The 23019-nt window shown below is 39.0% G+C and overlaps 1 protein-coding gene, 2 long non-coding RNA genes and 1 other non-coding gene across 4 annotated transcripts; 3 read left to right on the forward strand and 1 right to left on the reverse strand.

The window, feature by feature from the left end:
* Positions 1–488: 488 nt before the first annotated feature.
* LOC107275524 (probable LRR receptor-like serine/threonine-protein kinase At3g47570) lies at positions 489–9945 on the reverse strand. Its single transcript, XM_015768868.3, has 3 exons — positions 9528–9945; positions 1144–3537; positions 489–1025 (listed from the first exon to the last, which is right to left on the reverse strand). Exons 1-3 carry the CDS (start codon positions 9943–9945, stop codon positions 655–657), a joined length of 3183 nt encoding a protein of 1060 aa, XP_015624354.2. The 3' UTR covers positions 489–654.
* A 2554-nt stretch (positions 9946–12499) lies between these two features.
* Positions 12500–14064, forward strand: LOC107276843 (uncharacterized). The gene is made up of 3 exons (XR_001543136.3): positions 12500–12686; positions 13471–13590; positions 13850–14064. It is a non-coding gene; the product is annotated as an uncharacterized lncRNA (long non-coding RNA).
* A 5468-nt stretch (positions 14065–19532) lies between these two features.
* On the forward strand, positions 19533–20725 carry LOC4328706 (uncharacterized). The gene is made up of 2 exons (XR_001542971.3): positions 19533–19844; positions 20324–20725. It is a non-coding gene; the product is annotated as an uncharacterized protein (transcript).
* A 1092-nt stretch (positions 20726–21817) lies between these two features.
* Positions 21818–22516, forward strand: LOC136355051 (uncharacterized). Its single transcript, XR_010739099.1, has 2 exons — positions 21818–22196; positions 22338–22516. It is a non-coding gene; the product is annotated as an uncharacterized lncRNA (long non-coding RNA).
* Positions 22517–23019: the final 503 nt, after the last annotated feature.

The following is a 23019-nucleotide window of genomic DNA, read 5'->3' on the forward strand; positions in this document are numbered from 1 at the left end:
TTGTCCCACCGTCTCTTTTTCTCTCTCCGACGGCGTCGAGACCATGGCCGCGCCGAGCCTGTCGCGCCGCCGCCGCCGCCGAAGACGCGATGGGCGATGGCGACGCCGAGTCGGCCGGCGCAGGACGATGGAGGTTTCCCCGGCCCGCCGTCGTATTCCGAGGTCAGCACGCTACTGTTCTATATGCCTTTGCCTATGCTTGTGAGTTCGGTTTCGTGTACGGCCTCCGAACGCGCGTGGCGTGTTTGTGGAAATGCCTCTGAAAGTAGCACGCAGTACACGCGCGCGAAGGCACGCCACAGGTGTGGCCGTTTTGCTCTATGCGTATCCTTACGCCTGAATGTTGTGAGTTGTGCTGCTGACTAACCACCGTGGAATTGTTAGTTTGTAAGTTATTAGCCATATTTGGTCGTGCTGCCAGCCTGCTCTCTGCTGTTTGCTGACCATTGCATTTGCTGCTGCCCCAAACAAATTTTAGGACCAAGAGGTTAATTTTGTGTGGACTTCATTATGGTAATAGAAGTAGCTGTACATAGTAGTTGCAATGCAGAACAGCTTTGCACTAATCTCAGGAAGCAAAAATAAGAAGGAAGACAACCTTAGCTAGGTTTATTTTGTGGAGTGCCAAATGTACTGCCTAGGTCTAATTATTACTCACACTATTTTTCCTCCACTGGAAAGATCAAGAAATTCTTGCTTGATGGAGTGTATTTCAGTGGAAACCTGCGCCATACCTAACCGGTCTTTCGGTGATGCCATCGAGCACATGAGGGCCAACTTAACCAGTGGGAGGACACAACTTTGCATCATTTCGAAGTTTCCACCATCCAAATCATTGTGTAGCATATTGGGGTCTAAAATCTCGGTTACTCTGTGGGGAAATGCGGTATCAACAAGTTCATGGAGGCTCCTACCATCTTTGAATTTTTCATCAGTTGGACGCTTTCCAGTTAATATCTCTAACAACAGCACTCCATAGCTATAGACATCACCCTTCGTGGATATTTGCGCACCCATTCCATACTCTGCATTTTCATTTGAAAACATAACAAAGGTGAATGGAGAAAAATATGATTCACAAAGTTAATAAAATGATTGAAGCATACAAGTAAAGAATAAGTATAGGTTTCCAATTTCTCTCACCCGGTGCAATATATCCAATGGATCCTTTTAGGTCAGCCAAACTTGTAGAGTTACCAGGTGCTTCTGTTGAATTAGCACACATAAATCTTGCCAACCCAAAGTCACTGACATATGCAGTCATTTCAAGATCCAAAAGAACATTGCTTGGCTTCATGTCACAATGTATTAGTGGGGATACACACTGGTTGTGAAGATAATCTAAAGCGTATGCGATGTCCAGGGCTACGTTAATCCTTTCACCCAAAGTTAGGAATCTCTGCTTACCATGCCCATGGTCCTCTGGATGTAGCCACATTTCTAGACTCCCATTAGGCATATACTGAAAGACAAGTGCTTTAAAATCATAGCCATTTGGATCAACTGTAGAGCATAATGTAATGATTTTGACAAGATTTCGATGGCGAATATATCTTAATGCCTCACACTCCGCATTGAAGCTTGTGGGTGCTCCGTACTTGTTGAGATTGAAAACCTTAATAGCAACTGGATTGTCCTCAAATGCCAGAAGGCCCTTGTAAACAGCCCCAAAGGATCCCAAACCAACCAAATTTGTGGCAGAGAACCCATCTGTTGCTTTGGCAATATCTTCATATGATATTTTCCTTAAGTTCACACTGGAGTGCTGCTGGTTTGGTTCTTCTTTTCTTCTCTTCATGAGAACAATAGTTAAACATAACAATGAAATTACAACAGCAGACACTACGATTGGAATTACTATTTTCAAAACAGTAGACTTGCTTTTAATTTGTAATCCTGATTCAGGGCAAAGGGGCAGGCTGTACCCTGGAGCATTCGCACACAACCTGTAGTTTCCGTCCAAGATAACCCTGCTAGCATTACCAAAGACACCATTTGATGGTATTGTCCCTTCAAAGTCATTGAATGAAAGGTTGAGTTTCTGCAAAGAACTAAAAAGTGTGAGGAACTCTGGAACTTTTCCTGACAATCTGTTACGAGAGAGATCCAACTCCTTGATGCTTTTTAAGTTCATGAAAGATTGTGGAATGCTTCCAGTAAGAAGGTTCCCTTCCATGTGAAGGTATTCCAAAAGCACACATTTCCCTAGAGTAGACGGTATATCGCCGGTCAAGCGATTGTTTGCAATACTGATGCTTCCAAGGTTTATGAGGTTGCCAATTTCTGGCAGTATGGGCCCAGTAAACAGATTATGTGACAAATCCAAATTTTGTGACAGTGAAGAAATTTTAAAGACCTCACTTGGCATGCTTCCACTGAATGAATTGTGAGAGAGGTTAAGCTTCTCTAATTGTCTCCACTGCCCTATATTTGCAGGTATACTCCCGTTGAGGTTGTTTCTATCTAGATAAAACTCGTTTAGTTGGGAAAGGTTACCAATGGAATCTGGAATACGGCCAGAGAGGTTGTTTTTTGCAAAGCTTAGAACCAGTAAATTTGTAAGATTTCCAATGGTTTGTGGGATGCTCCCACTAAACATATTGTCATCCATATACAGAATAGTGAGACTCTTAAGGTTACCAATCTCTGCGGGAATTGTCCCAGAAAGTTTGTTTTGCTTGAGCCACAACCAGTCGAGCTGTGGGGCAAGATTACCAACCGAGCTAGGCAAACTTCCTTTGAGACCGTTCCCATCCAAGAGTAATTTTTTCAGTTGGGTGCAGTTTGCAAGGGATGAGAGGAAGCTCCAGTCACCTGCTTCGAGATGGTTGTACGCCAGATCAAGATATCTCAAGTTTGGCAATAACCCAAAGGATGGCACTACCCCGGTGAGCCCAGTAGCAACAAGATAAATCATTTCTAGTTTGGTCATATTGGCAAGAGAAGCTGGGATCGGCCCGTTTAACTGTATTGTTGATAGAATCAAGCTTTGAAGGTTAGGAAGCCTGTTGCCTATATCTTGTGGTAGTCGGCCGATGAGTGAGTTATTGGCCATTTCAAGATATCTCAAAGATGACATGTTGAAAATAGACTCTGGCACAGGACCAGACAAGTTGTTGTATGTGAGAATTAGCCTCTCTAAGGCTGGGATTTTACTTAGGCTCTCAGGGATGCTACCCACCAAGTTATTAGCTGCTAGAGAAAGACGAACAAGGGAAGAAAGGTTGCCCAGTGTTGGCGGTATCCCTCCTGTGAGTTTATTCTGTGTTAGACTAAGGAATTGAATAGGTGCAGCAATTGCTGTAACAGGTGGTATAGAACCAGCTAAATTGTTACGGTTGAGGTAAATGGTTGTCAATGTGGAGCTGTTGAAGAGGGCTGCTGGGATCTCCCCTGTAAGACTATTTTGCATGAGCCTAAGCACTTGAAGGGATGAGCTATTTGCCAAGAACTCCGGGATTCTTCCTGTGAGCTGATTGCCTCCAAGATCAACATATACAAAAGACGGGCTACTGCCCAACAATGGTGGTATGTCACCTGTGAGGGCGTTGTTGGAGAGATCCAAAGTTTTCAGCTCACGAAGCGTCCCAAATCCAGTGGGTATACGGCCTTCAAGCTTGTTGTTGTATAGTATAACTTGCTGGAGGTGAGTGCATTGAGTTAAGCTTGGTGGTATCTCACCTTGGAGGGAGTTGTTCCATAAGCCGAGTACCTGGAGATTGCTGCATGAGGAAAGCTCATCTGGAATACGGCCTTCAAGAGAGTTGATGCTCAAGTTCAGGTAGCTGATTTGTCCCAAGCGCCCGAGCTCACTTGGAATTTTTCCAAGGAACGCGTTGCTTGATAAGTCGAGGCTTGCGATGGAGCTCAGATTGCCGATGCAAGGTGGTATTGAACCACCAAGGCCTTTGGAGCTGACGTTGAGTGCCATGACTCGGAGTTGGGTCTGTGTGTTGTTGCATGAAACACCCTGCCAATTGCAGAAGTTCTGGGAAGTATTGGTCCATGAGCTTAAGGCTCCGTTAGGATCAGAGATTTGAGACTTGAAGCAGAGCAGGGCTTCTCTATCAGTATCAGTATCATCACTGATTGCTAATGGCAGGGAGCATGAGATGATGAAGATAGCCAAGAGTGGAATGAGTTTTGGGCAGGGAGCAAACAAGCGGATCATCTTGCTGTTGGTGCTGTGGCTTGCTTTTGCTTATGGCATTTTTATTGCAGGTAGGCACACACTTGTCTTATACTTGTAAATTCCAATGAGGTAGGCCTACTGCTTCTAGCTCCACAACGAAAACTGTGTTCTGAAATGTTTAAATTAGCTGCTGCATTGTTTCTTATGTCATAACTTTGAGTTGACTTCATTTCTCAGGTCGATCACATATTATGTGCTTGGTTACTTTATACTGTCGAATATTGGTGGAGATGCCTAATGTGATGTCCTCCATCCGTTGTTGACTGAAGGATTACATTATATATAGTTATATATGATTTTAGATGGGAGAGTGGTGCCTAAGTTGGATTTCAAAGATGGCCAACAGTGAATATCTGATGCGTGTGATCATTTGGCACTGTGTTGACTGTTGATATATGATAGTGCCAGCTGAGTTTTGTGGTGAAATTTGACTTAAAAATTTGCATGCTGAAAAGTACTAAGACAATAAGCTGATAAATGAGTTGGACGGGTAGATACACAACACTAAAATAATATCTACCATTGTTGACTAGAATCCTCTTCTTTTGATATGCTTCTTTCTGACCTTTCTTACAGTTACAAGCTTGCACACCTAACTGACTTTCGGTATGCTATCTAATATCCAGTCCACAAGGTGCATTGAGTTCATGTAGTGACCTGCATCTTCAAATTGCTATTGGCAGTTCCTTTTTTACTGAATAGCAAGCTAGGGGAAGCTTGAACCATCAGTTCAATGCATGTTAATTATCAAGATCTATTGATTTCCGGCGCCCTACGTGCTAATTAGCGACATATAATTTACTCAAACTAAATTATTGACAGACAGCTATATGATATCTAGTTTTAAATGCTACAGTTTTATTTGTTGTAAACAGCATATGTGCAAGCCAGACTTCTTAATTCATTTGAACATGCCTCCTTATCCCAACCAGGAGCTGGAATTATAGGTACTCTTGACTGGTCATCACTATTGTTTTCATTTGCGTACGGTCCTAACCATTCATACAATAAATATTACAGATATACTTCTATATTTAATTTGCTTGTTATGTTTCTTTTCAGGATGTGGTTCAGATTAGCCTGTGGTAGCAAGAGAGGAAGTCCATCCATTGGATGAGACTTTTGAGACATTGCCTGTACATCAACCAAGGATGGAACTGATCAACTGTAGATCCAGGTAAACAAAATTGTATTTTTTTTAACACAAAGAACAGATTGACAAGGTAATATTACGTCAATAATCACATCCTCTGTTTTACCTAGATAGACAGTTGTTAATGAATTTACATAAGTAGGACTAGATGACAACGTACTTGACGTACGTGAATTTTGCATGGTCACCACCATGTATTTTTTTGCTGACAATGATGTTCCACTTGCTAGTTACCTTGTGTAATTATTGATGACGTTACTTTTGCATGGTCGCCATCATGTAAGTTTTGCTGACAAATGATGTTCCAACTTGTTAGTTAACTTACGTAAATTCAAAACTAATTACGTCAGATTGGAATATTACTCAGTGCTAACGGGTTCAGCCAAAAGAATGGGGCAAAGAAACAGAGGGTGCCGACTTGACACGGTCTTGTAACTCTTGTTGAACTTTGATATATAGCCATACTAAATATAGAGTAGAACATAGCAGCTGTTTTCAAACAATTTTGTTCAGAGTTCAGACCATGATGTGCTTCGAGGAGTAGAGTACTGACACTGAAAAGTGATGTCTCCTATGATGATTATACTACTATATCATAATAGCATGTATTCTCTGATGTTAGTATATATATATTGACCACATACTGGTTAGTATGGGTATTACTTGTGTTGAGTTGGTCATCAGCTAATCAAAAATATCAGATAGGACCTGATGACTTTTGAGGCTGTGAGCTCAGCGTCAAAGATAGCACATAAAATCAACTTATCATTAATGTCATCTTAACGAACGCGCGGTTGCATTCATCTTTAGCTGCATTATAGTATCAATGTATGATAATAAAATATTGACAAACCTTGCAAACCTTGACCTGGCTTTGCGATATTTGAAAGACAAGTGAAACATATTCAAACTACCAGAAAATCAGTTCGCCTTGGACTATTCGTTAGAGCTGTCCGTAATCCTTCGAATTCGTGTCACAAAAGAACGTTGCTTTGGACTTGTCATAGTTGATGGGCATAGCTTTGACTACATAATTTCCTTACATTAATAAAAAAATAACATACTTATGTTAGAAGAAACCTACCTTCAATCTTATTTATACATGTATTAGGATATACTCATGTAGGATATATATATATATATAGGTAAATTAACTGGTGCTACCCCTCCCCTAGAATAACTATTTTACACCCCCCTCCCATGGGTCAAACCCACCTCCCCCCACCCTCCCTAGGGCCCAAAACCCCCCTCCCACCTCGGTCAAAGCGTCCTCCCGCTTTAGCGAACTGATATACGAGTGTGGAGTGTACGCTGTGTACGTTCAACTTGTACTCGAAACAAACAATTATGCCACGTGGATGGATCATGATTTAGGCCCACTAAACGAGGCCTTAACGGAACCAGCCCAATATAATTAGCCCATTAGCCCAGTATCCCACAGGTAAATCGACGGGCACATCTGCGGGAGCGGCGGCGGCGGCGCATCTCGCACATAGCCACGCCCTGCCGCCGGCGCTCACCTCCTCGGAGGGATGCCCGACCGTCGTTGTGGAGACGCTGTGTCACACCTCCGAGAGTCCATCTTCGAGCACTCCAGTCTCCAGGTTAGTATTATTCATTATTTACATGTTTATTTGTCCACTACTACATTGTTCGATTACGATTTATAACCATTTAGTTGTATTTTATTAAATTTATTTTGACTCATTTCGGTGTAATAGTACATTTCAAGATGAAGAGGTGTGGATAATTGACCTCTTTTTACTGATGCAATCAGTTCATTCTAGGGACAATAGGGGCCAGAGAGCTAGCGACACCGACCAAAATTATCCTTGTGTTAGTTCTAGTTCCTGGTCAGTGGCGGCCCGATTTGTGGCATGATTAGAAAATAGTGACATTTATCAACGAATTATCAAACTAGTTCATATGATATAGATTAATACAAATGAATTTTTTACTCCCTTGGACAGCTAGATTTTTATTTGAGTATATAATTGTGTACATGTGTACAGTATTGAAGTTACATGTACCCAGCTCCCTCCGCCACTGTTCCTGATTTGCTATATGATCCTTGGCTCAGTGGAAGCATACAGTTGAAGGATTGATCCATTTGAGGATTTGCTGCTCATATGATCATATCACAAATTCACAATACATGCTTGTCATGGTCCCACATGTCATGGATCACCAAAGTTCACAAGACCAAGTAGACTTTCTTCTATATTCTATATGCAATACATCACAACTTATGACACCATTGGTACAACTCCCATATTGACAGATGGACCAAATGTATGACCTTAAAACTATCAGCCACGCGACTTGCAAACTCTTAAAGCATCTTTGTTGCTACAACAGATTGTCTCCAGTATTTCTTGAATCAGTAGTGCACCTTGTCTCAATAGTAGGCCTGCCTTTGTCTCTATGTTGGGAATGTGAATTGGAGAGAGCATTGGAGTTGAGTGTCTTCTACCAGAATAGCATGGTAGCAAAGCTATTAAAGAAAGATATTGTTTTTGCGGTATTTTTTAAATTATAAAAGAGTGTATGCTATTAGAGAATAGACTCAAACTTAAGGTATGCTTCCACTGAAGCTGTTGCCATGTAGAAAAAGATTGGTTAGTTTGACAAGATTGCCAACGAACTCTGGAATATGTCCAAAGAGATTATTCTGTGCAAAGCTTAGAATAGAGAGGTTGCTCAAATTTCCTACGGTAGATGGAATATGTCCAAAGAAATTATTTCTTGCAAATATTAGATCGCGTATGCTGCTCAGATTTCCTACTGCAGGTGGAATATATCCGAAAAATGAATTGTCAGAGATATCAAGCTTCTCTAAATGCTTCCAGTGCCATAAACTTGATGGTATACTCCCACTAAAGTTGTTCCCATCTATATGAAACTCGATTAGTTGGGCAAGGTTGCCAATGGAATCTGGAATTTGTCCAAAGAGATCATTTAGTGCAAAGCTTAGAGCTTGTAAATTACTAAGATTTCCTATGGAAGGTGGGATGTGACCACTGAACAGATTGTTATCCATATACAGAATAGTGAGACTCCTAAGGTTACCAATCTCCGAGGGAATTGTCCCATAAATTTTGTTTTGCTTGAGCCACAACCACTCAAGCTGTGGGGCAAGATTACCAACCGAGCTAGGCAAACTTCCTTCGAGACTGTTACCATCCAAGCATAATTTTTTCAGTTGGGTGCAGTTTGCAAGGGATGAGAGGAAGCTCCAGTCACCTGCTTCAAGATGGTTGTATGCCAGATCAAGATCTCTCAAGTTTGGCAATAACCCAAAGGACGGCACTACCCCGGTGAGCCCAGTAGCAACAAGATAAATCATTTCTAGCTTAGACATATTAGCAAGAGAAGCTGGGATTGGCCCACTTAGATGTGTCATTGATAGGATCAAGCTTTGTAGGTTTGGAAGCCTGTTACCAATATCTGGTGGTAGTTGGCTGATGAGAGAGTTATTGGCCATTTCAAGATATTGCAAAGATGACATGTTGAAAATTGACTGGGGCACAGGACCAGACAAGTTGTTATATGTAAGAATTAACCTCTCTAGTTTTCGGAGTTCACTTAGGCTCCCAGGGATGCTCCCCACCAGGTTATTTACTGCTAGAGAAAGACGAACCAGGGAAGAAAGGTTGCCCAGTGAGGCTGGTATCCCTCCTCTGAGTTTATTCAGGGCTAGACTAAGGAATTGAAGAGGTGCAGCAATTGCTGTAACTGGTGGTATGGAACCCACTAAGTTGTTACGGTTAAGGTAAATGGTTGTCAACGTGGAGCTGTTGAAGAGGGCTAGTGGGATCCCCCCTGTAAGATTATTTTGCTTGAGACTAAGCACTTGAAGGGATGAGCTATTTGCCAAGAACTCCGGGATTCCTCCTGTGAGCTGATTGCCCCCAAGATCAACATATACAAAAGATGGGCTACTGCCCAACAATGGTGGTATGTCACCTGTGAGGGCGTTGTTGGAGAGATCCAAAGTTTTCAATTCATGCAGCATCCCAAATTTGGTGGGAATTCTGCCTTGGAGCTTATTATTGCAAAGCACAACTTGCTGGAGGTGAGTGCATTGTGTTAAGCTTGGTGGTATCTCACCTTGGAGGGAGTTGTTGCATAAGCTGAGTACCTTGAGTTTGCTGCACAAAGACAGTTCATCTGGAATGTGGCCTTCAAGAGAGTTGATGCTCAGGTTGAGGTAGCTGATTTGTCCCAAGTGCCCGAGCTCAGCTGGTATTTTCCCAAGAAAGGCGTTGTTTGATAAGTCGAGGCTTGCAATGGAGCTCAGATTGCCGATGCAAGGTGGTATTGAGCCACTGAGTCCTTTGGAGCTGATGTTTAGTCCCATGACTCGGATTTGGGTCTGTGTATTGTTGCATGAAACACCCTGCCAGTTGCAGAAGTCCAGGGATGTATTGCTCCAAGACCTTAAGGCTCCATTAGGATCAGAGATTTGAGACTTGAAGCAGAGCAGGGCTCCTCTATCAGTATCAGTGTCATCACTGATCGCTATTGGCAGGGAACACGAGAAGATGAAGACAGCCAAGAGTGGAATGAGTTTTGGGAAGGAAGCAAACAAGCGGATCATCTTCGCTTGCTTTTGCTTGTGGCAACTTAAGTACAGACATGCCCGCACTTGTCTTATACTTGTAAGTTCCAATGAGTTGGGCATACTGCTTCTTTCCCCAATGCAAAATTGAGTTCAAACTATAGGAAAAAAGGTATGATTCTGTTGCAGCATTGTTTCTTATGTCACACATTTGAGTTGACTTCATTTTCTCACATTGATCACAAATTATGTGTTTGACTGCTTCTTGCCATCCAATGTTCTATTATTTGTGGAAACATCTGATGTAATGCCATCCATGCAACATGGACTGAAGGATTACATTATACATAACTATATTTGATTTTATATTGGAGTGTGCCTAAGTTGTGTTCCAACACTGTAATATAACTGATGTCATTTGGCACTGTGTCAACAAATGTATGCGCTGAATTTTGGTGATGACTTTTAACGGAAAAACTTGCGTGCTGAAGAAGACAATTAAGCTGATAAACAGTTGGATGGATAGATGCACAACACTAAATAATAGTAGCTTCCTGTGTTGACAAGAATCCTCTCCATTCCATATTGGTTCTTTCTGACCTGTCTTACTATCTTGCAAACGAAACTGACTTTTGGCATGCAATGTATTATGCACAAAGTGTATTTCATGTTGAGTCCATGTAATTTGTGAATTTATCCATGTGACCTGTAATTTCAAATTGCTATACCTGCAGTTTCTTTTATGAATCATTTTTCTGAACACCTGTACTAATAAGACATTTTAGTCACATGCTACTCAAGTGATTTTAGATGGAACACTTCTATGCACATAGAAAACTATCCTTCTAATCAGTCTTCCATATCCTTCCTCATTGGATGGAACACATCAATTTCCAGTGACCTATGTGGTAAATAGTACAAGGCACCGCTTAACAACTTATCATTTACTACCTCCATGCTAAAATATAACAATTTCTAGTTATGTATCTAGGAATACCCTTGTCTAGATACATAATGGATATACCCTTATCCAGATACATAACCAGAAAGAGTTATATTTCAGAACGGAGAGAGTAGTTTACAAACAGCTTACTGATCTAGTTTTATATGCCACAGTTTGGTTTGTTGCTATCACTTTAACAGTATACATATCTGCAAGGCACGCTTTTGCAACGAGCCTTGCTTATCCAACCAGTAGGTAAAATTATAGGCAATGGTCGAATAAAACATCAGTACGGTTCGCATATGAACCTATCCATACAACACGTACTTCTATATGTAATCTGCCTGTCGCTTTTCTTTTCAGGACCTGGTTCATATTGGCCTCGGGTGGCAAGCGAGGGAATCTGTGCATTCGACGATACTTCAGACATTGCCTGTTCATGAGCGTTGATGAAGATGAGATGAACAGTAGACCCACACAAAAAAAAAAACATGATTCTTGTAAGGCAAAGAACGGATTGACAAGGTAATAGTATTCGAGCAATCTCATGCATCTTCTGTTTTACCCAGACAGACAACCGTTGTTGAATTTTCCCAGGTAGCACTTGATGTGGGTGACTTTTCATTTGCATGGTCACCATATAATTTTTACTGACAGTGTTGTTCCACTTGCTAGTTACCTTGTGTATGTAATTCAGAACTATTACGTCAGATTAGAATATTACAAAGCAGAGGAGCGTACTCGACATGGTCTTGTAACTCCTGTTGGACTTTGATACACATAATATACATCAGTCGTATTGTTCAAACAAATGTGTTCAATTATTCAAACCATGATTAGAAGAATGTCAATGACACTTTTAAGGCTACAGGACGAGTAGATGAAGTGATGATGTTCATGACTCCTTGGATGATTACCTTACCATAATTTATTTTCGTATACTAAACTAGTTTGACCACAAACTGGTCGCTCTATGGGCTGACGAAACCATCAACTGACAATAATGCTCATATTTACCGGACGATTCACGATTCCAGTCAATTTCAGCTACTGACGTGAACAATGTATAGTAAGTTAATAATATTACCTTGACCTGACTTCACTAGTTTTCTCTACCTTTGAAGTACAACTGAAGCATTCAGATGCCAAATATTCAAGCCAATACATGCCGAGACCAAGTAGGTATAATAATTGTCTGTAATTAACGTAGGAATCATGCAGGAATTCCACCCAAAACAGATCAGTTTCATACTGAACGAGTCCACACGAATCAGCCTAAGCAGATATCCTCTCTCCGTTTCTAAATATTTAACACAGTTGACTCTTTTAAAATATATTTGACCGTTCGTCTTATTAAAAAAATTAAGTAATTATTAATTATTTTCCTATCATTTGATTCATGGTTAAATATATTTATATGTATACATATAGTTTTACATATTTCATAAATTTTTTTTAGTAAGACAAACAGTCAAACATGTGCTAAAAAGTCAACGGTGTCAAATATTTGGAAACGGAGGGAGTAGCAAGTAGCAAAGCTCCACGTCGCCGTCGTTCCATCGACGTCGCCGCTGCTGGTCGTCGTCTCCTTCTCGGCCGGCCGGCCATTGAAATAGCTCCCTGCATGCGTTGCGGGAACACACATCTCTTAGCTCTGAAATCTGAATTGCGAGAACACACATCTCTTAATTAGCTCTGAAATCTGAATTGAGAGGCCGAGCGATCGCAATGGCGGCTGCTCGCCGGAGGCTCCGTGTCTCGTTGCAGGTGGCAGTACTACTGGTGTCCCTCTTGCTGCTGCCCGGATGTCTCGCCGGCCGTCGTGAGCACGCCGGAGGTGAGCTCTCTTGCAAATTTGTTTCTTTAATTAATTGCCATGTCCTTTTGTTTTGTCTTTTTTTACATTTTATTAATCAGGTGTAATTTGGTTGTCTTGATTTTGAATGGATTAATGGGACTTGGAGATGAACAAAGTTACACTTCGAAGGGGCCGGAAATTATATATAGTGTTATCGCTTTTGATGGCTAAAAATTGATGGAAAATCTTCCAGTAGCTATTTTCCCATTTACTACTGTAATGAAATAAATGCATGCATGATCAGTTGTTAAATAGTATGAAACAGACATTACGTTTTGAAAAATTCTACAATTTTCATTATATTGTCAAGTTCTACAATATACCCTCTGTTTTTCCCCCTTTTTTTTTCCATCACCGCCAGTCAACCTCCATTATCTCTTTGTATTTTTCATAATACCTAAAATACCCTTGCAATATCTAATGCCATTTTGCTGCCAGTTGCAAATAATACAATAAAATCTACTATTATTTCAATATCAGTGAAGAAAATATGTGCTTGCTTAGTGTATGTTACATTTTTTTAAAGGCAGAATGGACTTTTCGTTGGGGCTAATAGAGGTCAACAAATGGTCAACTCATGACAATGACAAAACGGTAAAAAAAAATGGCTTATGTGATGGTATATTATAAAACTCGTACTCGTCAATGATAAATCATATAATCGACTGTTTGTTAAGGCAAATCATACAATTTCACTTTTATTCTTTTTTTGGAAAACACGAATGGCTTATTGTGCTCATCTTTATTTTGTTTTTGGTTGCAGTGAATGTAGACAAATCTCACGGGATAGTAATCAACTGGGAGAAGAAGCATCCAGTACGTCGGTTATTTCTAGGCTTGGCAACTAATAGGCATCGTCGAATTCTGTTCTACCGAAATCCAGGTTACTTCTCCGCCAGTTATAAATTATATGTGCCTACTTAATGAAATATATCGTAGTCGTGGTAAATTTTATTAGTTTTATTAACTTGAAATACATTTTAGAACATGAGTAACAACATGTCAAAATTTATTTTCTAGCGGTAGTACTGAAAGTCTGTGTTTGTAGTTATATAATGGAGAAGTACATAATTTTTTTCCATGCATGCGTGTTTAACAATTAAAATATAGAAAATGCCTTGTAATATTCTTATGATTAGCAGGCTTTGATCCTAATGGGGAACACTACAGTCCTGTCTCTCCTGCCACCCCATAGACCGGAAATTGATGAGAGATTGAAAGGGGGATGTTGCAGCTACAAGATCCATATACCATTATATTATCTACAATATAGGTGTTTTTAAGTTTTTCCAATGAGATGTGTAAAGATGTACTTGATCATAAAAATATATAATTCCACTGGATTTGTCTCCCAAAATATGCTATTTATTCGTTGAACGACTTAGTACAGACTAGGGCATATAAAGTGTGAAATGTACACTATTTTTGTCTCTCCCACCAATTTTTTCTTCTCTTATCTTCTCTATGTCATCACACTCATTACAACCACTCTCTTGTTCCAACCGAAATGCAGGCCTGTTCTCCACCAAATTAACTTGCAACTGTCATCTGAAAAAAAACCAACGCAACAATTGTATTACTCAGATCACAAGAGCTAGCATATGCATCCAACACAACAATGAACAATCCTACTTCCTCCGTTTTATATTATAAGACTTTCTAGTATTGTCCACATTCATATATATGCTAATAATTTAGACATATATGTGTGTCTAGATTCATTAACATCTATATGAATATGGACAATGCTAGAAAGTCTTATAACCTGAAACGGTCCGTAGGTAGTATTAGTGTATTACCACAGCTAATGACCAGCTTCTAGTATAAAGTTTATTACTGCAAGCGGTGAATTAATATAACCGCGTCAGCTATAGTTTCATCGATCATTCACTCACTCACTCACTCACTCACTCATTCATTCCAAGTACGTCTCCATCACTTCGTCGGCGTCAGGCCAACGTTGCTCATGGTGGCGCACTCCATGGAGCAGATGCAGCGTCGAGTCAAGTACTTGCACTTGCCGTCCATGTAGCCCTCCAGCATGCACTCGTTGTCGCAGTTCTGCGACCGCAAGCACAACCCCTTGAAATGGCTGCTCGGCTTCTCGCACAACCTCGCCTGCACCACCACCACCATCCCCGTCATCTCTGCACAAAATTACAGAAGAGATTTTTTTTACTATTATTTTCTTTAGAGAAGAGTATTTTTTACCCGGCCTATACATCCAACCCGATGTATGCAACCTTTTTAAATTAGGAACTTAGCTCATCAAACAACCCAATCCGAAATTCGCTCCTATGGAGATTTGAACTCAAGACTTTAGGGTGCTACTCAGGTCAATATAACCAGTAGGCTACATGCCCAACTAAAAAATACTTAAAAAAAGACCGGATTTGTTTATCTTTCTGATCGTAAATATACCGGTGGCGACGACGAGGAGGAGGACGAGGACGACGGCGGAAGAGGAGAGCTTGCCTGAAGGCTCCATTGATGATGGAGATTTGTTATTGTGTGTTCAGTTTGGAGGGGAATTTTTGGACGGTCAGATAAAGGGAAATTGGAGGGTGTGGCCTTCTTGTTTATGTAGGCGTTCTGATGCTGTGAATAACTGCATATCTAAATCAGAGGGAGGGCAATATTAATTGAAGTTCCCATGCAGGGAGTAATAATATATGCATATAGCCAGTAATGCATTTGTTAGGGGAAAGGATTAATTGAAACATATCCGTCCTTAAACATTATCACAATCTATTGTAATGCATTTATTGTTTGGGGATTAATGGAAAAAAATCCATTTTACTCCTTTGAAATATTTCCTCGGAGCACTTATCCCCTAAGTGATTTCTCGGCTCATTTTACTCTCTTAACTATTGAAAACGACTCACCTTACTCCATAACTGTATTTCTCTTTTAGTTTCTATTTTACACTAAAATTTGATAAGATCATAGATGCATTATAAATTACCTCTTCATAATTTTTAGATTTTTTTATCACTGTTTACATGGGTTGAAAGCACTATGACTGATTTAAACATCGAGATTTTAAACTTTAAGCAAATAGTCATGAAAAAATTCAAAAATATTTTGTAACTTTGATGATGCTGTCAACTATGTCTTAATAAAACTTTAAGCTTAAAATACAACTTGTATGAGGGGAAACAAAGAATGGAAATGTTCACAATGTTTCTGTGCAGCTGGTCTCTGGCTCTCTCCGCTGACTTGCACTTCTCTATTGCTTTTCTGGTTATGACTGAATAATATGACTCGTTCCATTCCTTTCAATTGCTGAATAATCTCATGTAGAACATCATCTCCCAAAGTCAAAATCGTATCAAGATTGGCGCACAAACATGTGTGTGTGTGTGTGTATCTCTATATATATAGGAGATGCTAAATCAACATCGCGATTGAGCCGCACTCTCTGTGCAGTCTTCTCCATGATTGCAAATTGCAGCAGAAAACCAGCTTACTTACAGCAATGAGAGGTGCTCATCATCTTCAGGCAATTCTGATCCTCTCCATCTTGTTGCTGCCAATGTTTCTCTTCGGATCTGTCTCAGCTAATTCAGGTATTTAATTAGCGTCGACCCTGAACTGAATCTATGTAATCTACACAACTTATAATTAAATAAGCTCTGTTTAGCTTGATGGTAATGTTGCCGGTATATGTAATAATTGGCTATAGCTTCTTTTGAGTAAAGACCAGATTGAATATATTTTTCGTTATCTTAAATAAAATGTTGCCGTTATATATGTGTGTCAGTGATTGATAGCAAGCCGGATGGGGCAGTGATCATTAGCTTGGAGAAGCGAGGAGGCCGTCGGTTAGTTCTTGGAAGATCAGCATCAAGATCTCTTTCGGCAAACTACGGTTAGTTGTTGCAACGAGGAATTAATTAATTTCATTAAATCTGTTTTTTGGCTGATCAATTCATCATTTAATTTCAGTAATTTGATGAATTACGACTTGCACACAGGGCTCATCTTTGAATGTGATTGATATTTTCAGATCCTAGGCACGATCCTCCCGTCACTCCCTGACTCTGCAAGAAGATTTGGCGCCAAAACATGAAATGGATGAAGGATTAATCTTAGATAGGGACTCGTTTTTGTTTTGTTCTATTGAAGATGTGAGGATTCTTTTCTCTTTTTTTTCCTTTGCAAAATTTTAACTGATCTGATGTGCTTCGGCTATATTTGTACTCTCGCTGGCTGGAAATAGACAACCAATACGATTAATCACGTTAATTGTAACGCTGAACAAACTGCTTAAGGATCCGAATCACATTTTTACTCTACTTGACTGTTTTTGGTAACAATACCGATACTATGAATCACATTTTTATTCTAGCTACTTAATTAGGATCCCATTGAAATGGAGAATTGACAGAGGAATTTTGGAGGATTCATTTTTCTTTGAATTTTTTATATAGAGCCCTTTGATTCATGGAAGAGTATAGGAAAATTGCCATAGGCATTCCTATGATCAATTCCATAGGAAATAAGTAAGATGTAGACTTTTTGTGAAACTTTCGTTTGGTTAAATTTTTCATGTGGTGCAATCAAAACGACCTCTTCCTATTTTCTATGTTCTCATTTCTTATAAGATTGAAAAAACATACAATTTTAATTCCTATATTTTTCCTATTCTATATTTCAAAGAGGGCTTTACTATTTTCAACGCTATACCTATGTATAGCATGCACTCATAACTACTACAATTTGTTAGTTAGTTTCATTGCCAGTATTATCATTAGTAGAAAGTGATATAAGTCAGTGAGTAAATTTCTAGTATTGCTGAAAATCTGTCGACATATTTTCTCATGATTTTCTCGTGAGTGATAGGCATGCAATTGTTTGCTCATTCGCAATTTTGTCATTTGTTCAATAGGCTATTCCTGCTCTTTGGGTGGGTGTGATATAAAAACTGCCCTATGGAGGGCAGGAATGGCCCACATACAAAATTCTACCATCACAATTTCCCATGCCATACGCCACGTCATTTGAACTACACTCCAGGAGTACAGTTTATAAAAAAAAAAAACTCTCCCAAAAGGCTTGAGAAGCATATTTTTGTAAATTTTGTATAAGGAAAATATATTTATGTAAATTTTAAAATAATAAAAATAAAAAATTGAGATACAAGCATGCATGATTTTTTTATAGTGTAACTACATAGTATAATTATTAAGCTGGAGTTTTCAGATGACCTGACTTATTCGTTTGAAGTCATTATTGTGTCTTCCATTTTTTCAATCAAAATATATTAATTCATATATAGTCCCAGGCTCCAGCTTTCATATACACATAACGATTTGAAGTTCGTGTTACAGCTGACTACAAATCAATTTTCTTCTCTTTTGTTCTCTTATCATCTCCACGTATGTTTATGTTCATAGCTAACTTGTAGTCTGCTATTGTACTTTTACTCTAACGGGATCCAATAGATATGAGTATATTAGATCTGAAGTCTTTGTAATGTTAACCACATGATAGAAAGATTAGAGTGACTTTATAAAATCTGGCGCATATCTTATATATATACTCTCCCATTTTTCTTACGAGATGCACATAATTTGATTTCCCTTTCTGTTGTGCGAGAGGAAACACCTTATTGTTCGAAAAAAAAATGCTAAGATTATAGTCACATTTTTTTTTCTTTTGCTGGCTGATCAATTTAAAGCAACTGGAATGATAACAAACACATTCAATCCATGAATTGTAATAGCTAAAAAAACTCGATTCGCTGCTTGTCCTCCAAGGGTTGTTTATTATATATACATGGCCGGGCAATGAGCACGAAACGGCATTGGAAACAGAAGATCGAAATGGTCTTGCTGTGACTTTGACCTCTGACTTGGACGTACTGCAAAGGATTGCAACAAAAATTTTTTATGACGTGCACATGAGTATATACATGACCGATGACTGAGTAGAATCTGGATTACATAGATAATTACCCTCCATACAAAGCCTTCACCTAGTAAGATCCTGCCCCAGTATAGAAATAAGATAGATGTTTAACTATATAAGACACTAATCGATTGATGTCATGCATGATCTCTCCAAATAAACATTTGACTTAGGCTGTGTTTGAGGGAGAGGGGATTGGGAAGATACGCAAAACGAGGTGAGCTATTAGCGTATAATTAATTGAGTATTAACTATTTTAAACTTTAAAAATGGATTAATATGATTTTTTAAAGCAACTTTCATATATAATTTTTTTTGCAAAATACGCACCGTTTAGTAGTTTGGAAAGCGTGCGCGCGAAAAACGAAACAAACAATCTCCCATTGTTCTCCAAACGAACGCAGCCTTACTCTTCCATCTGTCGATAAAAACGAATGATTACATTAGTTATGTCAGAAGTTTTAACGGAACCTGAAGAAATTAGACCAAGAATATCCCAAGTTCATATACTTATGTATGTATTTTATTTCTTGAACGCATAGGAGAAATGCACATCATTAAAAAAGAGTCCAAAACGGCTTGCTGAAGTAAATACAAAGGGTTTACGACCATCTACGGTCAAATGCTACTAAGATCTTTGGCTCCCGTCATACACTATAACTTGGTCTCATCCCTAATATTTTTCATGATGATATTGTAATTAGGTAAATTCCCTTCACAGACAACTTGTATTTTAGAAAAGAGGGAGTACATGTTTCTTTCTAGTCCTTGAATGGTCATTATCGAATCAATCACCAATTTCAACAACCAAATTTATTCACCCTTGACTTAGACTCAAAACTCAAAATCAAAAGCGTTGAAATTTCAGTCCAGCACATATATGACTCTTCCCAGTTCTTGCTACTTGCCTTCTATTTATAAACTTGACATGCCCGTGAATGATGTTACTACAATTATTATAGGCACATATGTTTGAGCTTCCTGCACCAATAACCAACAAGTGAGGCTAGATGGGAGCTGCTTGGCTTGGCGTCGGGTTGCAGGCAATCCTAGTGATGTTTCTGTTAATGTCGCCACCATTTCTGCCCTGTGCGCTCGCCGCTGGCTGCAGTAGCGAAGGCAAGTCCGGCGACCAAGTGGTCGGCATAGTCAGGGAGATGCAAGAAGGCCATGATTTTTTTGCTTCAAGCAAATCAACATGGTCTCGTCGAATTCTTAATGCGGGTAAGTTGTAATACTCCCTTCAGTTTTTAAGTTATGATGTCATTATATTTTTATACGTTTGAGCTTTCGTCTTATTTAAAAGTTTTATGTGGTTATTATTTATTTTGTTATGACTTGATTTATTTTATTAAATGGGCTTTCAAAACATGATTTATTTATTATTTTTTTAAAAAAATAAATAAGATAAATCGTCAAAATGTATGGACAAAAGTTAACGGCGTCATATATTAAAATCGGATGAAGTATTAATTATCAGGATTGACAATCTCAATCCAGCTGATTATTTGCGTACAAAGTTAGATTTGTCATGAAACGGTGAGTTTGTTGAGTTTATTATTGTGATGAACTAGACAACACAATAGATTAGGCTGAAACAATTTTCTTCCGTTATAATAAAAAACAATGAACTATAGAAGCAATTTTTATTTTCTTTTGTGTGCAAGGTTTTATTTGACTTGGAGTTCGTTGCTTAATTTCAGGTGAAGATGGGAGACACAATCCTCCCTTCTCCCCGGGACACAAGTAGCACAAATGGAGATAAATGCCGGGGCTCAATTGAGAACCCCACCATATTTGTAGAATTTCATGCGTGGTGGTGATGGAGTCGTGGATAACTATTATCAGGATTAAAAATCTTGATATCCATAAATATAATGGTTCACAATATTAATACAACAAATATAAAATTAACTAATCCAAAATAAAAATATTAGGTGAACGGTAGTTCAAAATGAGATTTTAGTAATAAAATCCAATCCAAAATGCAATTTGCTCATAACAGAGTGATGTGTATTGGTCAGTTCATGTATTTGTTCTGTTGTTATGTGTACTTCCCTCAGAATTTCAAATGTCAATAATGAAACCAGCTGCTTTGCCTAGTAGTATTGGTTCCATCCTTTGCACCACCTATAAGTCCTGCCAAATTTTCTTCCTAATTTTTCTCGCTGAAGGTTAATTTTTTGTGCTAAAGTTTTCAAGGTTTGTCAATCTTCATTCTGATGTTATGTTGACTAAATTTATTAATGAGAATCCTAGATATCTATGCAAGAATTAATCATGTGCATTGGTCACTTCTCTTGAAATTCAAATGAAGAAACGGTCTTGCTGTGACGCTGACTATAAGAAGGCATATGAAAGTGAAACGAAACTTGTAAATTTCTCAGTCTGAAAGCTGAGTATATCTGTGCAATCCATGAGAAAGATGAATTTGCTGAACATGTGTCCTTTTCTCTTTTTGTAAAGGGCAGATACCTCCTCCTATTATAAAGAAAGCAAACGCAAGATTTCGTAAAATTTCAAGATTAATGTCAATTTTTCAGCTGAAACTGTCTTTTGCTGTTGATCATTTCAAAGACACTGACTAGCAGCCATGATTGACGTAGGTGATGATTAGGAAACAATATTCTGCTATTTGTGCCGCAAGGTTGTTATTGACTTACAGTCGAGCAATGGTCAGTGGAGTCTTGTTGCGACTTTGAAGGCATGATTGTAACTTTTTGAAATGACATATAGTATGCCAGTTTAACATAAACCGGTAACTGGCTGTGTTTAGTTCACATCAAAATTGAAAGTTTGGTTGAAATTAGAACAATGTGATGGAAAAGTTGAAAGTTTATGTGTGTAGGAAAGTTTTGATGTGATGGAAAAGTTGAAAGTTTGAAGAATTTATTTTGGAACTAAACCTGAGTGTACATCCGTAGCTTGATTACACGGACAGGCAGTTGTGTGTACATCCTGACTTGTTCTCAGAAAAAAAAAATGGAGAGAGGCCAGTAGGCCCTGCCTCAGTTGGAAACTTATAATCTACGTGTGATTTTACTGTACTTAAAAATATCGGGATATCATATTTTATTAATGTAAAATTTAGTACATCTAACACGAGTACTAGAAAATACTAAAATTTTCACTGAAAAAATTGATACCTCTCGATGTCTTGTCTGTGAAGGTCAATGAAAAGATCGATAGGCTCTGCATAATATTTTTCTTCTTGTTCTATTCTGTTTGGCACGTACGTACACATCCCAATTCCACCAAACTCTCTGTGGATTTATAAATACCCTGCAAATTAAGAGCAAGTAATTTGGACATCCGAGACACACAGATTGGGAGCCAAAACATCTCAAAGAATATTTCCAAAGCGATCGACCATGGGAGGAGCTTCTCGGATTCGCGTCGAGTTGCAAGCAATCCTAGTGATGTTCCTCTTGCTTCCGTTGCCGTTTCTGCCCAGGGTGTTCGCCGCCGGCAGCTCAGGCGGCAACTCCGGCGAGCTAGTGGCCGGCGGCCGGGAGACTCGTAGGAAGCCACCGGCAATAAGGTCTCCTCGGTTTCTGTCTGGTGGAGTTCCTGCGAGTAAGTTCAGTCCTGATATATTGAGAGGATCCAGATTGTTTGTCAGCAAAAAAATATATGGTTTAATTTCGAGTATTTCATGTATGATTTTTTTTAAAGCGAAATACATGGTTTTATTTGACTCGGGATTTATTTTTTCAGACCCTGGAGGTGGGCACGATCCTCCTGTTAGCAATGGAAGGAGAGGCCGTTGATGAGAGAATCAGATCCAAAGTTCCAAACCCCATATTGTCGAAAACCAGAATACTTTTATCTTTTGACACAACTGTAATAATACTTGAATATAGTGAAACTCTTCACTGAGGAGCATACTCCTATCATTTTCTTTCGCATGCACGACTTAATCTGATTTGGAATTACGTTTTAGGAGGACCAGATGGGGGACACTACCCTCCTTGTTGCTAGGAATTTGAGCAGAGCTAGGAACAAAGTCTCTCTATCGGCCAAGGAAGTAGGTGTGGGTTGGTAGAGTCTTAGGACATAAACTCTATCCATTAAGGTTTATTTTTAAAAAAGAATAATGGGATATAAATCCCAGCCTTTGCATCAGATTTAAATCTCAGGAACCACAATTGTGTGCATATGGATACTTAAATGACTTTATTGGGGTTTATAAATTTATGGTTATATAAGGTTTATAGATTTATAGTAGGACGTCTACTTCAAAAGTATGTGTCAAATATCATGTACTCTCACATGTGTATAAGCGTGATGTGCATGCGCATATATTTTTCACTCGATGAAAATAAAGGAGACCAACCCCCACTCCCCAAGAAAAAAAAAGTTCACTTCTGTATAAAGAACATTGTATTGTGTATATCAT

The sequence above is a fragment of the Oryza sativa genome, chromosome 2 (assembly GCF_034140825.1).
Source record: "Oryza sativa Japonica Group chromosome 2, ASM3414082v1".
NCBI classification, from domain to species: domain Eukaryota; kingdom Viridiplantae; phylum Streptophyta; class Magnoliopsida; order Poales; family Poaceae; genus Oryza; species Oryza sativa.